Source organism: Pseudochaenichthys georgianus, chromosome 14 (genome assembly GCF_902827115.2).
Source record: "Pseudochaenichthys georgianus chromosome 14, fPseGeo1.2, whole genome shotgun sequence".
Lineage (NCBI taxonomy): Eukaryota > Metazoa > Chordata > Actinopteri > Perciformes > Channichthyidae > Pseudochaenichthys > Pseudochaenichthys georgianus.
In genome coordinates, this window is record NC_047516.1 from 16878181 (window position 1) to 16893519 (window position 15339).

At 48.2% G+C, this 15339-nt stretch overlaps 1 protein-coding gene across 1 annotated transcript in view; it reads left to right on the top strand.

Annotated features, from left to right (window-relative positions):
* The window catches only part of rxfp2a (relaxin family peptide receptor 2a), a 98599-nt gene that overhangs the window by 30750 nt on the left and 52510 nt on the right, over positions 1-15339 (top strand). The window contains exons 5-7 of the mRNA XM_034099061.2: positions 11140-11211; positions 13796-13867; positions 14998-15069. Coding sequence (XP_033954952.1) covers positions 11140-11211; positions 13796-13867; positions 14998-15069 — 216 coding nt within the window. The remainder of the gene's footprint in view (positions 1-11139; positions 11212-13795; positions 13868-14997; positions 15070-15339) is intronic.

Sequence of the window (15339 nt, forward strand, 5' to 3'; positions counted from 1 at the left end):
GGATTTTATTCACGGAGATTTTCCTGCGTCACTTGCCTCCCCGGGTCCAGACGGCGCTGGCCAACACGCCTGTCACGGAGCCGCGTGCCTTGGCTGAGGAAGCGGATCGTTTTTTCCTGGCTACACAACAGCCCGGTGCAGAGACGTTAGCCGCGACGCGCAGCAGCCCATCTGCAGTCAAGACAGCATGGCGGGGGCCGGACACGGCTGTGGCAAGCCGGCGTGGAGACACCGGAGAGTGCTCTTACCACGCACGTTTCGGGACAAGGGCGAAGAGATGCATTGCTCCGTGCAGCTACAAACCCCCGGGAAACGGAGGGGCCGGCGCTCGGTAGTGGCCCTGAGCGTCGGCGGCATGTGCAGGCTCCTCTTCGTCAGCGACAGCGTTTCGGGGAGCCTGTTTCTGTGTGACACGGGCGCTCAACGGAGCGTAGTTCCCGCGTCGAGTGAAGATGTCACCCGGGGAGGGCACGGACCGCGATTGACGACGGCTAACGGCGGTCCCATTCGCACGTACGGCGTGAGGCCTATGTGTTTGTGCATCGGAGGACAGCGTTTCAGCTGGGATTTCGTGACAGCGGACATTTCTTTTCCCCTCCTCGGAGCGGATTTTTTGTGTGCTCCTGGACTCTTAGTGGACGTTAAGAATAGGCGTTTGATTGATGCCTTGACGTTTTCTTCCCTCGTGTGCACACTTGGCAGCGCAGCGTACGACGGGCTGTCGGGCTCGCTGTCAGGGGCAGACACGTTTCTCAGACTGTTGGCCGAGTTTCCAGACCTGTCGCTGCCCACCTTCTCTGCGCTTACCACTAAGCATGGCGTGGAGCACCACGTCACTACCGAGGGGCCTCCTGTCTACGCCAGGGCCCGGCGGTTCAATCAATCAATCAATCAATGTTTATTTATATAGCCCAATATCACAAATGTTACATTTGTCTCAGTGGTCTTCACAGTGTGTACAGAATATCAGTATGACAATACGACACCCTCTGTCCTTAGACCCTCACATCGTACAAGGAAAAACTTCCAAAGAAAACCCAGTTTAAAGGGAAAAATGGGAGAAACCTCAGGGAGAGCAACAGAGGAGGGATCCCTCTCCCAGGACGGACAGACGTGCAATAGATGCCGTGTGTAAATTGAAGGCGGTTGAACCCTTCTAAGCTGGCTGTGGCGAGGGCGGAGTTTGCAACCATGGAGCGCCTGGGCATTGTCCGCCGCTCTGACAGTCCTTGGGCTTCCCCCCTGCACGTCGTCCCCAAACCGAACGGCGGGTTCCGCCCGTGCGGGGATTACCGCCGACTCAACGACGCCACTACGCCCAGTGCCGCACATTCAGGACTTTTCGGCGCATCTGGCCGGTACAGGGGTGTTTTCCAAGGTGGACCTGGTGCGTGGATACCACCAGGTGCCCATGCACCCCCTGGACATTCCCAAGACGGCAGTGATAACACCTTTTGGACTTTTTGAGTTCCTGCGGATGCCTTTTGGACTCAAGAATGCCGCTCAGACGTTCCAGCGCCTGATGGATTCGGTACTGCGGGACCTGCCGTTTGTGTTTGTCTACCTCGACGACATACTCGTCGCCAGCGCTTCAGTGCAGGAGCACCTGTCCCACCTCCGAGCCCTTTTCACACGGCTCAACGAACACGGATTAATCATCAATCCGGCAAAGTGCCAGTTCGGGGTGTCTGACATTGATTTCCTGGGGCACCGCGTCACCAAGGGCGGTGCGACACCTCTGCCAGCGAAGGTGGAGGCTGTTGCGGCTTTTCCTCGCCCGCTCACAGCCCGGTCGCTCCGTGAGTTTCTGGGGATGGTGACCTTCTACCACCGTTTCATCGCCCGGGCCGCACACATCATGCGGCCGCTGTATGAAGCGTTGAAAGGCAAGACCCCCGTCCAGGCGATCGACTGGACAGCAGAGGCGGACGTCGCTTTTGCTGAGGTCAAGACCGCGTTGGCTCAGGCGGCTTTGCTGGCACACCCATCATCTACGGCTCCCATTTCCATCACCACGGACGCGTCGGACTACGCGGTCGGCGCAGTGCACGAGCAGTGGGTGGAGGGCGCTTGGCAGCCGCTCGCCTTTTTCAGCCGCCAGCTGACGCCCAGAGAACGCAGGTACAGCGCCTTTGACCGAGAGCTCCTTGGACTTTATTTGGCCGTGCGGCACTTCCGTTTCATGCTGGAAGGCCGGGAATTTACGGCGTTTGTCGACCACAAGCCGCTCACCTTCGCCATGTCAAAAGTGGCGGAGCCTTGGTCGGCACGTCAGCAGCGGCAGCTTTCCTACATATCAGAGTTCACTACGGACATTAAGCACGTGGCTGGCAAGTCGAACCTGGTTGCTGATTGCCTCTCCAGAGTCGTCATCGGTGCCGTCCAGTTGGGCCTGGACTATACTCGCATGGCGGCGGACCAGGTCACAGATCCCGGCGTCCAGGCTCTGAAGGTGGAGGGCGCGGGGCTGCGCTTGGAGGACGTAGTGTTCGGCGACGCGGGCATTACCCTCCTGTGTGACGTTTCCACGGGCCTGGCGCGGCCTGTCGTCCCTGCCAGCTGGAGGCGCTCTGTGTTCGAAGCGGTGCACGGCCTATCACACCCCGGCGTTAAACCTTCGGTGCGCTTGGTGGCCGCGAAGTTCGTCTGGCATGGGCTGAAAAAGGATGTGTGAGGACTTGGGCCAGGGAGTGCGTGGCTTGTCAACGCGCTAAGGTGCACCGCCACACGAAGGCCCCGTTGGAGCGTTTCCTGGTGCCTGAGAGGAGGTTTGATCACGTTAACATTGACCTGGTTGGTCCGTTGCCTTCCTCTCAGGGGTCTTCCTACCTCCTCACCATGGTGGACAGAACGACCCGTTGGCCGGAGGCAGTTTCGCTCGTTTCGACATCAGCCGCAGACGTTGTCCGGGCCTTCATTGCAACGTGGGTTTGTCGTTTTGGCACCCCGTCAGACATTTCCTCAGACAGGGGCTCTCAGTTCACGTCCGAGCTCTGGAACGCTGTGGCAGGCGGTTTGGGGGTCAAGCTGCACAGGACTACCGCTTACCACCCTCAGGCTAACGGCCTCTGCGAGCGCTTTCATCGCTCCATGAAGGCGTCCCTCAAGGCGTCCCTCAAGGCGTCCCTCAAGGCGTCCCTCAAGGCCGGCCTTACGGACGGTAACTGGGTCGACAAGCTGCCCTGGGTGATGCTGGGCCTGAGGACCGCACCTAAGGAAGATCTGCAGTGTTCTACAGCGGAGATGGTCTACGGTCAGCCGCTGAGAGTTCCGGGGGATTTCCTCCCAAATGCATCAGCTCCCTGGTCTGCCACGGCCCAGCGAGTTTTTCTGCGTGACGCGGCGGAGGCTTTCGCTCCAGTCCCGACTACTCAGCACGGTGCGCCAGGGTCTCAAGTTCCCGCGGAGCTACGCTCAGCTGGGCACGTCTTCATCCGTCACGACGCACACAGAGGCCCCCTGCAGCCCCCTTACGACGGACCTTTCCGGGTTTTGGAACACGGTGAAAAACACCTGGTGGTCGACATGGGCGGTAAGGCTGAGCACGTCTCGGTTGACCGGGTGAAGGCTGCTCACTTGGACGTGGACCGGCCGGTGGTGCTGGCTCGGCCGCCGAGACGGGGCCGACCCCCGGCTTTGATTCCTGTCAGGGAGTGTGGACCTGTTGTTCCGGTCCCTCCTCTGTCAGGGGCCGCACGGGCGGAGGTCGCTGTACCGACTCCGGTGCGCAGGTCTCGTGGGGGCAGGCGGATTGTTCCTCCCCGCCATACGGATTTTGTTTACACGTGAATTCTGGGGGGGCTTGTGTGGTGACACGTTATGGGACATAATTCACCTCTCTTATTGTGTTGCCACACGGACCCTTTAGTGGGAACACCTGGAGAGTTAGCCTCCATTCCTGCTAGCTCGTTAAGCAGAGCAGACGATGTGTTGACCTCTCTATATTTAATGGATAATAAAGAGTGGAACTCCGTTCTGAATACACCGCCTCTGACTCCCTTTTCCTGGCGCTACAATTTGTTCATATTGTTCACAGTGCCTGGTTTCTGAACTTCTACCATCAAGGCACATCAAATGAATGTCAGATATAAAATAATAAGATAAAACAACTAAGTACTAACAATATAATGTTTTCTCCTCTGTGGGACTAGTAGACATGCTAGCAGAAATGTATGGCTTCAGGCTCAGGGTGGTTGTTCACTGCAGCTGTCTCCCGAGCTGTGGGGCAGCACTCCACTGGTTCTCCTCACACCGAGCTGTGCAACAGGCACAGGTAAGTTGCTGTTCCCTGCAGCAGGCTTTGGGGCAGCTTTGACATACCTCTTGGTCTTAGCAGATGTTTTCCATTTCTGGATGGCTGGCTCTGGGTCAGACTCTGCCACTGTGGTGGTGATGTGGCTGACCCTCATGAGTGACCCCAGAGATTCATTGGTCATCTGGGATTTTCTGGATGTTTTTATGAGGTTCATGAGGGAAAATCCATGCTCCACGGCAGCAGAGGAGGGAGAAAGGGTGACCATGATGTACAACAGAACCAGGACGTCCTTCACATCTGGGTGGTTCTCAGTGAGAAGGTCACTAATGACCTCCTTGGGGGGCTGTCTCTGCCTGTACTTCAGTCTGGCCTTGAGAGCTGGCCACTGTCTAGGGATGTTGGTTACCTCCTCCTCACTGAGAACGGACTCGAAGTGGGTCACCATGTTCATAACCTGAACATCACCATATGTAGCTAGTTGTGCGTCTGATCTTGGGACGTTCCTGCGGTCAAGAACATGGAAATCACTGAAAGGGGTATCCTTCAGGAAGGAAAATCTCTTTTCTAGGAACTTCACAGAATTCTCCAAGAAGGAATTCTTCACTGTTTCTGGAATACCTGTTCCTTTCAGTGAAGTGATGTGTCCATTGTTCTTACTGTCAAACTTGCCATCCTTGCAGGTTGCCATGTAGGCAGTGTAGACATCACCTCAATTATGCTTAAGGCCTTCCAACTTGATCCTGGCCTCACACAACTTTACATCAACATCATAAATGAACAGATCATTACTCTGGAATGCCAGACTCACGTTGGCCAACACTTCTAAGACATCTACCATAAAGTGGAGCCCATCAACAAACTTTGCAGACTTCAGTACCTTCAAGTACCCCACACACTTAGCCCCTTCTTCTGTTTTTCTGTTTGAAACCTCTTCCATGTGTAGGATGACGGAGTTGTAATTTTTTATTACAGCCTTGTATGCCCGGAGTCTTGACGCCATCCACCTAGTGCCACAGGGTGCTGAGAAATAGACAGGATCCTCGTCTATAACGGCTGATATGGCATTCACCTCCCTCCTACGTTTACCAGATCCATAGTAGAGTCTGTAGATGGGGTCCACTCCTTTCTCTACGATGTCAATGAAGTCAGTGGCTTTGGTGGCATCTAGGAGCAACAGCTCCAGCTTATGTGGAGCACACCAAATCAAAATGAGTACATGCCCCATCAATTCCCGCAACTTCACAATAACTCCTCCCTTGGCACCTTGGTTAATGCTGGCACCATCAAATGTGCAGGCTATTATTTTGTTCTTTATGTCTCTATCTGGTCAACATGATGTAGTGCCTCGAGGAGGGCTGCCAGCACACCATTAGCATCAGCTGACTTTACAGCCATGATGTCAATGAACTCTGTGGTTGGAAGTCCATCTTTGATATACCTGAAGATAGAAAATAAATAAAGTACATCAATAAAGTGCAATAAAAAAATGTTAAATGATTTGGCTTATATAAATCTTCCCACACCAGTGTTGCCTTCACCTTTTTTTAAGACTAAGAACACTAAAAAGCAACTTCGCCTTCATTTACTTTAAACAATTTATGTATATACATTACCTGTTACAAACTTTTAAGTTAACTGAAAATTAAAACTAATAAAATGCATCAATAAAATGATTGTGAATTAATGACTCATAAACAAAAGGCCCTTTTGGAGATAAAATGTAACTTAAATAAGACAATATATGCACTTACAAAATAATTTTAAATAATAATTACCTAACATACATAGTGTTACGTTATTATGAGAGTGCTCTGTTTGATTCTGAAATGGTGTGTGTGTGTGTGTGTGTGTGTGTGTGTGTGTGTGTGTGTGTGTGTGTGTGTGTGTGTGTGTGTGTGTGTGTGTGTGTGTGTGTGTGTGTGTGTGTGTGTGTGTGTGTGTGTGTGTGTGTGTGTGTGTGTGTGTGTGTGTGTGTGTGTGTGTGTGTGTGTCCGCATCTGTAGCCTGTTATTGTCTCATTATACCGCACTGTGAATGAATTAAAGTAAATATATAAGTGGTCATGAACACATCTGTCCATCAGACAGAGGGCTGCTGCTGTGCCTTCTGTCATCATTAATGGACATCTCTTTAAAATGACCGCTCAGAGGAGAGGAGTTCTCATTTCTCTAACCGCCTGCTGCTTCCCCTCCTCTCTCCTCGGCTCCCCTCCTCGACTCCTCCGTTCGCATCTCCTGTTGGCGGGACTAAGTCTCGAGGATAGGAGTTGAGGAGGGGAGTCGAGGAGGGGAGTTAGAGAAATGAGAAAGGGCCAGGGAGAACAGAAAAGCAAAATAACCCCACAATTAGACACAACAAAACTCAAACCCTGATAGCAATTCACAGTCAAAATGATACATCCTTAGTTTGATTGTTGCATTTAAGTCAGCAGGTCATTTCACACTTACTTCTCTTCGCTTTGAAAAGAGAAGTCACTCCCTTGCTCTTTTCTTATAAAATAAGCTTTATCTTTTTCAAATAAATCTGTCCTCAGCCAAGAATAAATGTTCAGGATGCAGCACAGGTCTGCACGCTGCTGACAGCACCGCTTCTCCCCTACTTTATAGTCTGTGCAGTTGCTGCTTTTTAGTTGTAAAATCAATTCAACCGTTTGATTTTAGGGCACTGTCTCGCTTGGCTTGGCTTTGGATTTTACAATAGCCCCCAACGAACCCAGAAACGGTTTGAGTTCCTGACGTCTGAACATCACTGGGCCTCTGCTGCAGCCCCCACTGCTCAGAAAGATCAACAGTAACATGAATAAGATGTTTGTTGTAGCTTTCAATCATATTTTTAGTTAGTTTCGTGCATACAGTGTGCAAATTACTTCTCTGTCTATACGTCTTTATTCGGTTAGGTTGTTTAATCTTATTCCTATAGTCACCGTTTCAATTTGTCCACCCGCTTTCGCTTTGTTAGTGAGTAATTCTATTTCAGTCTCTCTGTCTTTTGTTCTCAGTGATTGAACGCTTGCTGAATTATTATAATAGATATTTTGTCCCGTGGTTCTGGAGATACCTTTTTACCTCTAAAAGCCACAGAACTGTCATGCTTGAGTTAAGAGAGGATTCATTTAAAAGTCAGAATATCTTGTTCCGTGCTTGACATTCAAAGTGTAAAACTAAAAACGTATAAATAAATAGCTTGAGTGCCTGAGTAGGTCAACAGGTGCAGTATCTGTGGATGACAAAAGTATGAGTTTGTTATTGTTGATAGTTTTGTCACGATTCTCATGTTATGTCACGTTTGTAGTTTTGTCTGTGTTGGTGTTTTTCTTGTCTTTGGGTTTCCTGTTTTATTGTGTAAAGTGTTCACCCCCGTTTCCTGCCTGTCTGCTTTCTGTCTGTTTCCCCTCCATGTCATTCCACGGTCGGTGTTCCTTGTGCTGCTCGTTGGTGTTGGATATTTTGGATTCTGCCTTGTTTTGCCACAGCTTTAATTTATTTAATAAAGCTCGCTTTTCGTTATTCTGCATTTGAGTCCTACCTGCTTCACCCATTCGGAACAGAATGAACCGACCACATTTGGACTCAGCAGATTTTAATGTTTTGGCCCCACAGGCGGAATGTCTTGGGTACTCTCTGGAGTACATTTTTTACACCTGGAAGAACGCCTCATCTAGACGGGGTAAAGAGGCTGCTTTGAAGGAGGCACGCCGGGAGGTTGCTCGCAAGCCCTGGCTCAGGAGCTTGTTGCCTGAGTGGCTACAAACCTTTACAAGTAGCTCTGAAGAATTGTCACAAGCTTATAACCCTTTCCTGGGATCCGACTACTGTCCTGTTGAAGGTCCACAGAGTCTCCAAAAAGCCTCTAGGAGACGCAGGGCCAGGATTCCAGCCCGTGCTCCAACAGCCATGATCCCGGCTTCAGTTCCGGTTTCCACAGCCATGGATCCATGCACCAGTACCGGCCCGCAGATCTATGTTTCCTTGCTTGATTACCTGGCCCACACAGCCATGGTCCAGGCCTCTGTTCCGGTTCCAGCGGCTCCAGTTCCAACCTCAGACCTTTTCTCAGGAACCCGTCTGGCGTTTGGAGGTCCACGGAGCCTCCAAAAGGTCTCTGGAAGATGCAAGGCCAGGATTCCAGCCCGTACTCCAGCGGCTCCGGCTCCAGTGCCGGTCCCAGCAGCCATGGTTCCGGCCCCAGTCCTGGTCCCAGCTGCCATAGTCCCTCCTCTAGTCCCTTCCCTAGTCCCTCCTCAGGTCACTTTCCTAGTCCTTTCTCTAGTCCCTTCTCCAGTCCCACCTCTAGTCACTTCTCTAGTCCCATCTCTAGTCCCTACTCAAGTCCCTTCCCGAGTCCCTTCCGGAGTCCCTTCTCTAGTCCCATCTCCAGTTCCCTCTCGAGTCCCCTCTCCAGTTCCCTCTCGAGTCCACTCTCCAGTCACCTCTCCAGTTCCATCTCTAGTCCCTCCTCTAGTCACTTCTCGAGTCCCCTCTCGAGGTCCTTCCTCTAGTCCCTCCTTTAGTCCCTCCTCTAGTTCCCTCTCTAGTTCCCCTCTCAAGTCCCCTCTCGAGTTCCCTCCTCTAGTTCCTCCTCTAGTCCCTCCTCTTGTTCCTCCTCTAGTCTCTCCTCTAGTCCCCTCTGGAGTTCCGTCTCTAGTTCCCCTCTCGAGTCACGTCTCAAGTCCCTACCCAATGTCCTGGTCTGTTGGAGGTTCCGCTGGGGGTCCTGCCAACTCCATGTCCTGTCCCGTTGGAGGCCCCGTCGACTACTCCTCTGCCGGGGGTCCTACCAATCGTATGTCTGTCCCGTTGGAGGTCCCGCCGTCTACTCTCCTGCCGGGGGTCCTGCCAGCTTCTTGTCCTGTCTCGTTGGAGGTCCTGCCGTCTACTCTCCTGCCGGGGGTCCTGCCAATCCTATGTCCTGTGCCGTTGGAGGCCCCGCCGACTACTCTGCTGCTGGGGGTCCTGCCAACTACTCTTCTGCCGGGGGTCCTGCCAACCCTATGTCCTGTGCCGTTGGAGGCCCCGCCGACTACTCTCCTGCCGGGGGTCCTGCCAACCCTTTGTCCCGTCCCGTTGGAGGTCCCGCCGTCTGCTCTCCTGCCGGGGGTCCTGCCAGCTCCTTGTCCCATCTCGTTGGAGGTCCCACCGACTGCTCTCCTGCCGGGGGTCCTGCCAACCCTTTGTCCTGTGCCGTTGGAGGCCCCGCCGACTGCTCTTCTGCCGGGGGTCCTGCCAGCTCCTTGTCCTGTCCCGTTGGAGGTCCCGCCGACTACTCTCCTGCCGGGGGTCATGCCAACTACTCTTCTGCCGGGGGTCCTGCCAACCCTATGTCCTGTGCCGTTGGAGGTCCCGCCGACTGCTCTCCTGCCGGGGGTCCTGCCAATCCTATGTCCTGTTCCTCTGGGGGTCCCGCCGACAACTCTTCTGCTGGGGGTCCTGCCAACCCCTTGTCCTGTTCCGTTGGAGGCCCCACCATCACCTGTCTCACCGGGGGTCCTGCCAACTACTGGTCCTCTTCCGTGGGGGATCCTGCCGAAGCCTGTCCCACTGGCTCCGGTTCCTGTTCGGCCGACACCGGGTCCTACCCGGCCTCCGGAGCTGTCTGGTCTTCGCCCTCGAGCCCGGCCCCCTGAGAGCCGCGGTCTTCTCCCTCGAGCCCGGCCCCCTGAGAGCCGCGGTCTTCTCCCTCTAGCCCGGCCCCCTGAGTGCCGCGGTCTTCGTCCTCGGGCCCGGCCCCCTGACTCTTCCTGCCGCTGCTTTTGCCCTCATGCACGGCCCCCTGAGTTTCCCCGCTGTGGCCTTCGCCCCTTTTTGAACTTTGCCTTGCCCCCAGGCCGTCCACCCGAGACCCCCTCCTTGGTCTCTGCCTTGCCCCCGGGCCTTCCGCCCGAGACCCCCTCCTTGGTCTCTGCCTTTCCCCCGGGCCGTCCGCCCTCCACCCGTCCTCCAGACCCCCTCCACCCACCCTTTCTTGGCCCTAGTTATGTGTCCTCCCTCCGGTCCCCCTCCACCCACCCTGCTGGACCTTTTTTTGGGACGTCTGGGATCCGTCCCTTGAGGGGGGGGTTCTGTCACGATTCTCATGTTATGTCACGTTTGTAGTTTTGTCTGTGTTGGTGTTTTTCTTGTCTTTGGGTTTCCTGTTTTATTGTGTAAAGTGTTCACCCCCGTTTCCTGCCTGTCTGCTTTCTGTCTGTTTCCCCTCCATGTCATTCCACGGTCGGTGTTCCTTGTGCTGCTCGTTGGTGTTGGATATTTTGGATTCTGCCTTGTTTTGCCACAGTTTTAATTTATTTAATAAAGCTCGCTTTTCGTTATTCTGCATTTGAGTCCTACCTGCTTCACCCATTCGTAACAAGTTTCAACAGTGTTTCAATTGTGGACCCATTTATTTATTCTTATTTGAGCTCGCTTACATTTTCGTTATCTTTATCAGAACATTTTTACATCTTTAACATCCAATTTTGAACTATGAGATAAAGAAAAGAACGCAGTTGAAAAATGATTTGCCCATCTGGGAATAAGTTGATGAGGAGATGATGATGAAAAGGATTTTCAAAGATTGCAAATCATTCAAACTACATCTGTTACTCCCATTGAAAATACCGTTTTGAGACAGATGGCAAAATGTCATTTTTATTTCACCTTCCCTGCGTCCAGTATTATTCCACTGTGGTCTTGGTCCAACTTTTTCGTATTACACGTTTGAACCTTTTCAAGTATTCACTTATACAGATGGTGCTTCAATTATTGTAGAAATGTGAAGCCACACACTCTTTAAAAGCCACCTCTAAATAAAAATAGCAGTAAATAAGGTTTGTATTGCTCCACTGTGTTAACATTAAATGCATGTTGTGCTTTCCTAACTCTACCATCTTATGGCTTCTGTTACAGGTCACTGAGGAGAAATGAGATTCGAGTGTTGTCTGATTTAGTTTTCTCAGAATACTCTTACCTAAAGAGACTGTAAGTATTTTTATGTTACTTTTCACATTTTTGCAAATACAGTTTAGGTTGGTAAACTCTGTTATGTATGTGTTTTCTACACTTAGTGAGTTACTCAGAATCTGTAGATGAGATTTTATGGTAGGAGTTAAGAAAACAATAGTCCCACTACAGTAAACAAAACAAAAAAGGAATTAATGGCTGAGCAAAACTAGCACTGATGAAGTCGAAAGGCACACTCAATGTTTGTTACTTAATAACATGCACATTGATATACAGGTAGAGGGCCAAGAATCATCATACTGTGCATTTATACAAGCAAATACAAACATGTGTTTGGTTCGGAAGATAAGAGCCCATCCTAATACTTGCCTTTTGAGTTGAATACATTTCGTTTTTTTTACCTTTCCTACCCCAAAAGACAGAAAGGGAATGTCCATTGAAATGTTACTACTGTTTGCATTTCCAGATAGAAATGTGGATCTCTGAAATGATAGACGAAACGAGCTCAACACACATTAAAATGTTTTATGTGCAGCCACTTAGCGTGATTGTGTTTTTTTTTTAAATATGATATTTCTCATGGATTTATTTCATCCGTCCCCTTTCATTTAATTACTTTCTTTGCTGTAGTTTGTCCACTATCATTGTGAAGCAGTTAATCTCTTTTATTGTCAGACATTGTCAACCCCTCCACTCACATCCGTAACCTTGGCATCATCCTCACTTTCCTCCCTCACGTCAACCAGGTCACAAAAACACATTCTTCCATTTAAGGAACATCGCCCGCATCAGACCCTCCCTCTCATCGACCGCTGCTGAAACACTGATCCATGCCTTTATAACATCCCGACTGGATTACTGCAACAGCATACTTTTTGGATCACCTGCATTCACACTAAAAACACTTCAATATGTCCAAAACTCAGCTGCCCACTTGCTCACCTCCACCCGACGCTCCGACCACGACCTCCACTGGCTCCCCATCAAACACCGCATTGACTTTAAAATATTACTTTTCACTTTCAAAGCCCTCAACAACCTTGCCCCCCCCCCTACCTCTGTGACCTCATCCAATGACACAACCCAACCCGTCGCCTCAGGTCTGCTGAAGCTAACCTACTGCAGCCCATCAGGACAAAGCTCCGGACCTGGGGTGACAGGGCCTTCGCTGCAGCCTCCGCCACACTCTGGAACTCCCTCCCCAGCCACGTCAGATCCGCCAACACTCTCACATCATTCAAACAATCTCTCAAAACTCACCATTTCACTCTTGCCTTCAACTCCTAATCAACTAACCCCTTGCCCTTATTCCACCTAGCTTAGCACTTTCTACTTTTGTTGTTATTTAGTTTTAATTGCTTGTAAGCGCTTTGAGCACCAGGAAAAGCGCTTTATAAATGTAATGTATTATTATTATTATTACAAATAGATGTGTGTTATTCTTGCATAAATTACTGCATATTGCTGCAGAGTGAACCAGGCAAACTTGACATTTTGTTTCATTTATCGTACTTGAAATGATTTTACTATGTGAGACAGACTGCAGTCAAATAAATGTCATGCTGTTCACCGTTAGGAGGCTAGACTAGAGTGACAGTTACAAGTCGTTCTCGCATTTCCAATTGTTATTAAGTAAATACTCAATTAATCATTTACAAATGTATTAGGAACGAATCATCTCTGATGTCCTTTTAGTTTTTCATCCGTCATAAAGATAAATACTAAGAAAAGATAAATGTAGTGACAGATAACCAGAAGTATTTGTTTACATTTGAACCATTCAACTGTCTTCATTATGCTGCGTCATTCTAGTATAGATGTGTATTAAGGAAGTGTACATTAATATTGAAACACACAGAATCTTCTTAAGAATTGTGACTTTCATTATTAATGATAAATACTGAAGGCATGAATACACCAACAAAGTGTAAAACAGATGACACTTTATAATCCTAACCAAGATTAGTTTTAATTTCATACACTTGCAAACTTTCATGACAAGATAATAACATAAAATGTGTATTTGTGTCTTTTGTTTTATAATTTATGAGGCTCAAATGGTAATCACTAAATTGACTCAAGACTTGAAGCTGCCTTTTGTTTCCTTTTTCAACTCAGTGGATTAATGAGTATGCATAGGATATAACTCTAGTCCAAAACCTCTATTTTTGCGAGGATTTACTTTCGTGCTGCATGTTATGGTTAAATAATAGTGCCAAAATAATTAATAATGTCCACACTTGAGTAGTTATTATAAAGCAGATGTCTGCAGTATCTAGTTAGTATGGAACACACACATTCACTGTCTTAAAAGTTCATGGAAATTTACATCTTTTGAACACTAGTTATAGGGGTGATTTAATGGTCATATTTTACATCTCAGCAACAGATTGTTCTGTCCTCTGTGTTGATGTGGATGACCTTATTATCCTGTCTGTGTTCTCACTGAAGTTTAAAAAGGGAAATAATCATTCTGCAGTGGTTGATAATGATGATTCTGCTCTAAAAACCTGGTATCATTTTTACAATCATTTCAGGCGTACTCTTTGTGTAAGTGTGCATTGAGGGAAAATGGATTATGATTATTTTACTCTGTTCCCAGGTATCTGCAAAACAACAGCCTCCAGTTCATATCCAAACACGCCTTCAGCGGCTTGTACAGTTTGAAGAGGTTGTAAGTAGCCTGCCCACTTCAAAATGTTAATCCATTTCTGAAACAATAACGCAGATTTTGCTTTCTGTTTACTTTTCCCTTACCTTTTCTATTATCTCCTTGGAGCTTGTCTTGTATATTGGGTTCTAAGTAGAAGGGCATGAAATAATCAGTTGATTTATTTGTTTGTTGTATTTGTTACCTTCATTAGAATTGTTCATATAATGTAATCAATGATCTTAAAAAACTCTAGCTAGAATAGTTATTAATTGTGTTTGTATTCTAACTTAATTTAAATGTTAATTATGTTGTCTACAAAAGCCAATAAAAAAATAGAAGAACATTTAGGTCAGAAAATCAAGCTGTCAGGAAAGTGTTTCAAGTTTAAGCCTATAAATTCTAGATTTATTTGTATGTAACTGTGTACTAGGGCTTCCATTACATTTCATGATAGTTATTTCCGCATTATGTGATTCAATTAAAAGATACATTATTTATGAAATGGAAAAAATAATGGGGAAAATTGCAATTGCAGCAAGTCTAGGCAAGGCAAGGCAAGGCAAGTTAAGTTTATTTATATAGCACCTTTCAACACAAGGCAATTCAAAGTGCTTTACAAAAAACGAAAGACATTAAGAAAATGGCATTTAAAATCAGTCATTAAAAAGAAAAGATAATAAAATAAACATTAAAAGAAAAAATACATGGATAAAAGTTACAGTGCAGTTTAAGATGTGAATAGTTCAATTAAAAGCAGCGGCAAAAAGAAAAGTCTTTAGTCTGGATTTAAAAGTCTAAGATAAGATAAGATAAGATAGAGCTTTATTGTCTCCCTTAGGAGAAATTTGTCTTGGGCATCGAGATAATACACATAAAACATTCAGGTCAATCAGTCATAGATACAGAACAGAGATCACATATCACATGGCAAAGAAACAAACAAGAAACATACATACATTGGGTCTAAAACCCAGATATTCAGTTTGCTACGATATATGACAAAGAAAATCAGCAAATCATTGTAGAGCTGAAACTAGAGATTGTCAAGACTTTTATATTATGTAATTAGTTTAGCTTGAAAGGTTATATCCCTGAGAATAAGATAAACAAAAATAGAACATCATCCCTCTGTCTCTGTTTTTTTACCCAAGGTTTCTCAGTGAAAACTTGATATCCTCCCTGAGTCCCGGTGTGTTCAGTGATCTCCATCAATTACAGTGGCTGTGAGTAACACACACACACACACACACACACACACACACACACACACACACACACACCACACACACACACACACACACACACACACACACACACACACACACACACACACACACACACACACACACACACACACACACACAACACACACACACACCACACACACACACACACACAACACAACACACACACACACACACACACACACACCACATCCTACCTACTCACGAGAAGGTCATTGGTCGTGTACTCTGCTGAGGTTCATATTAATG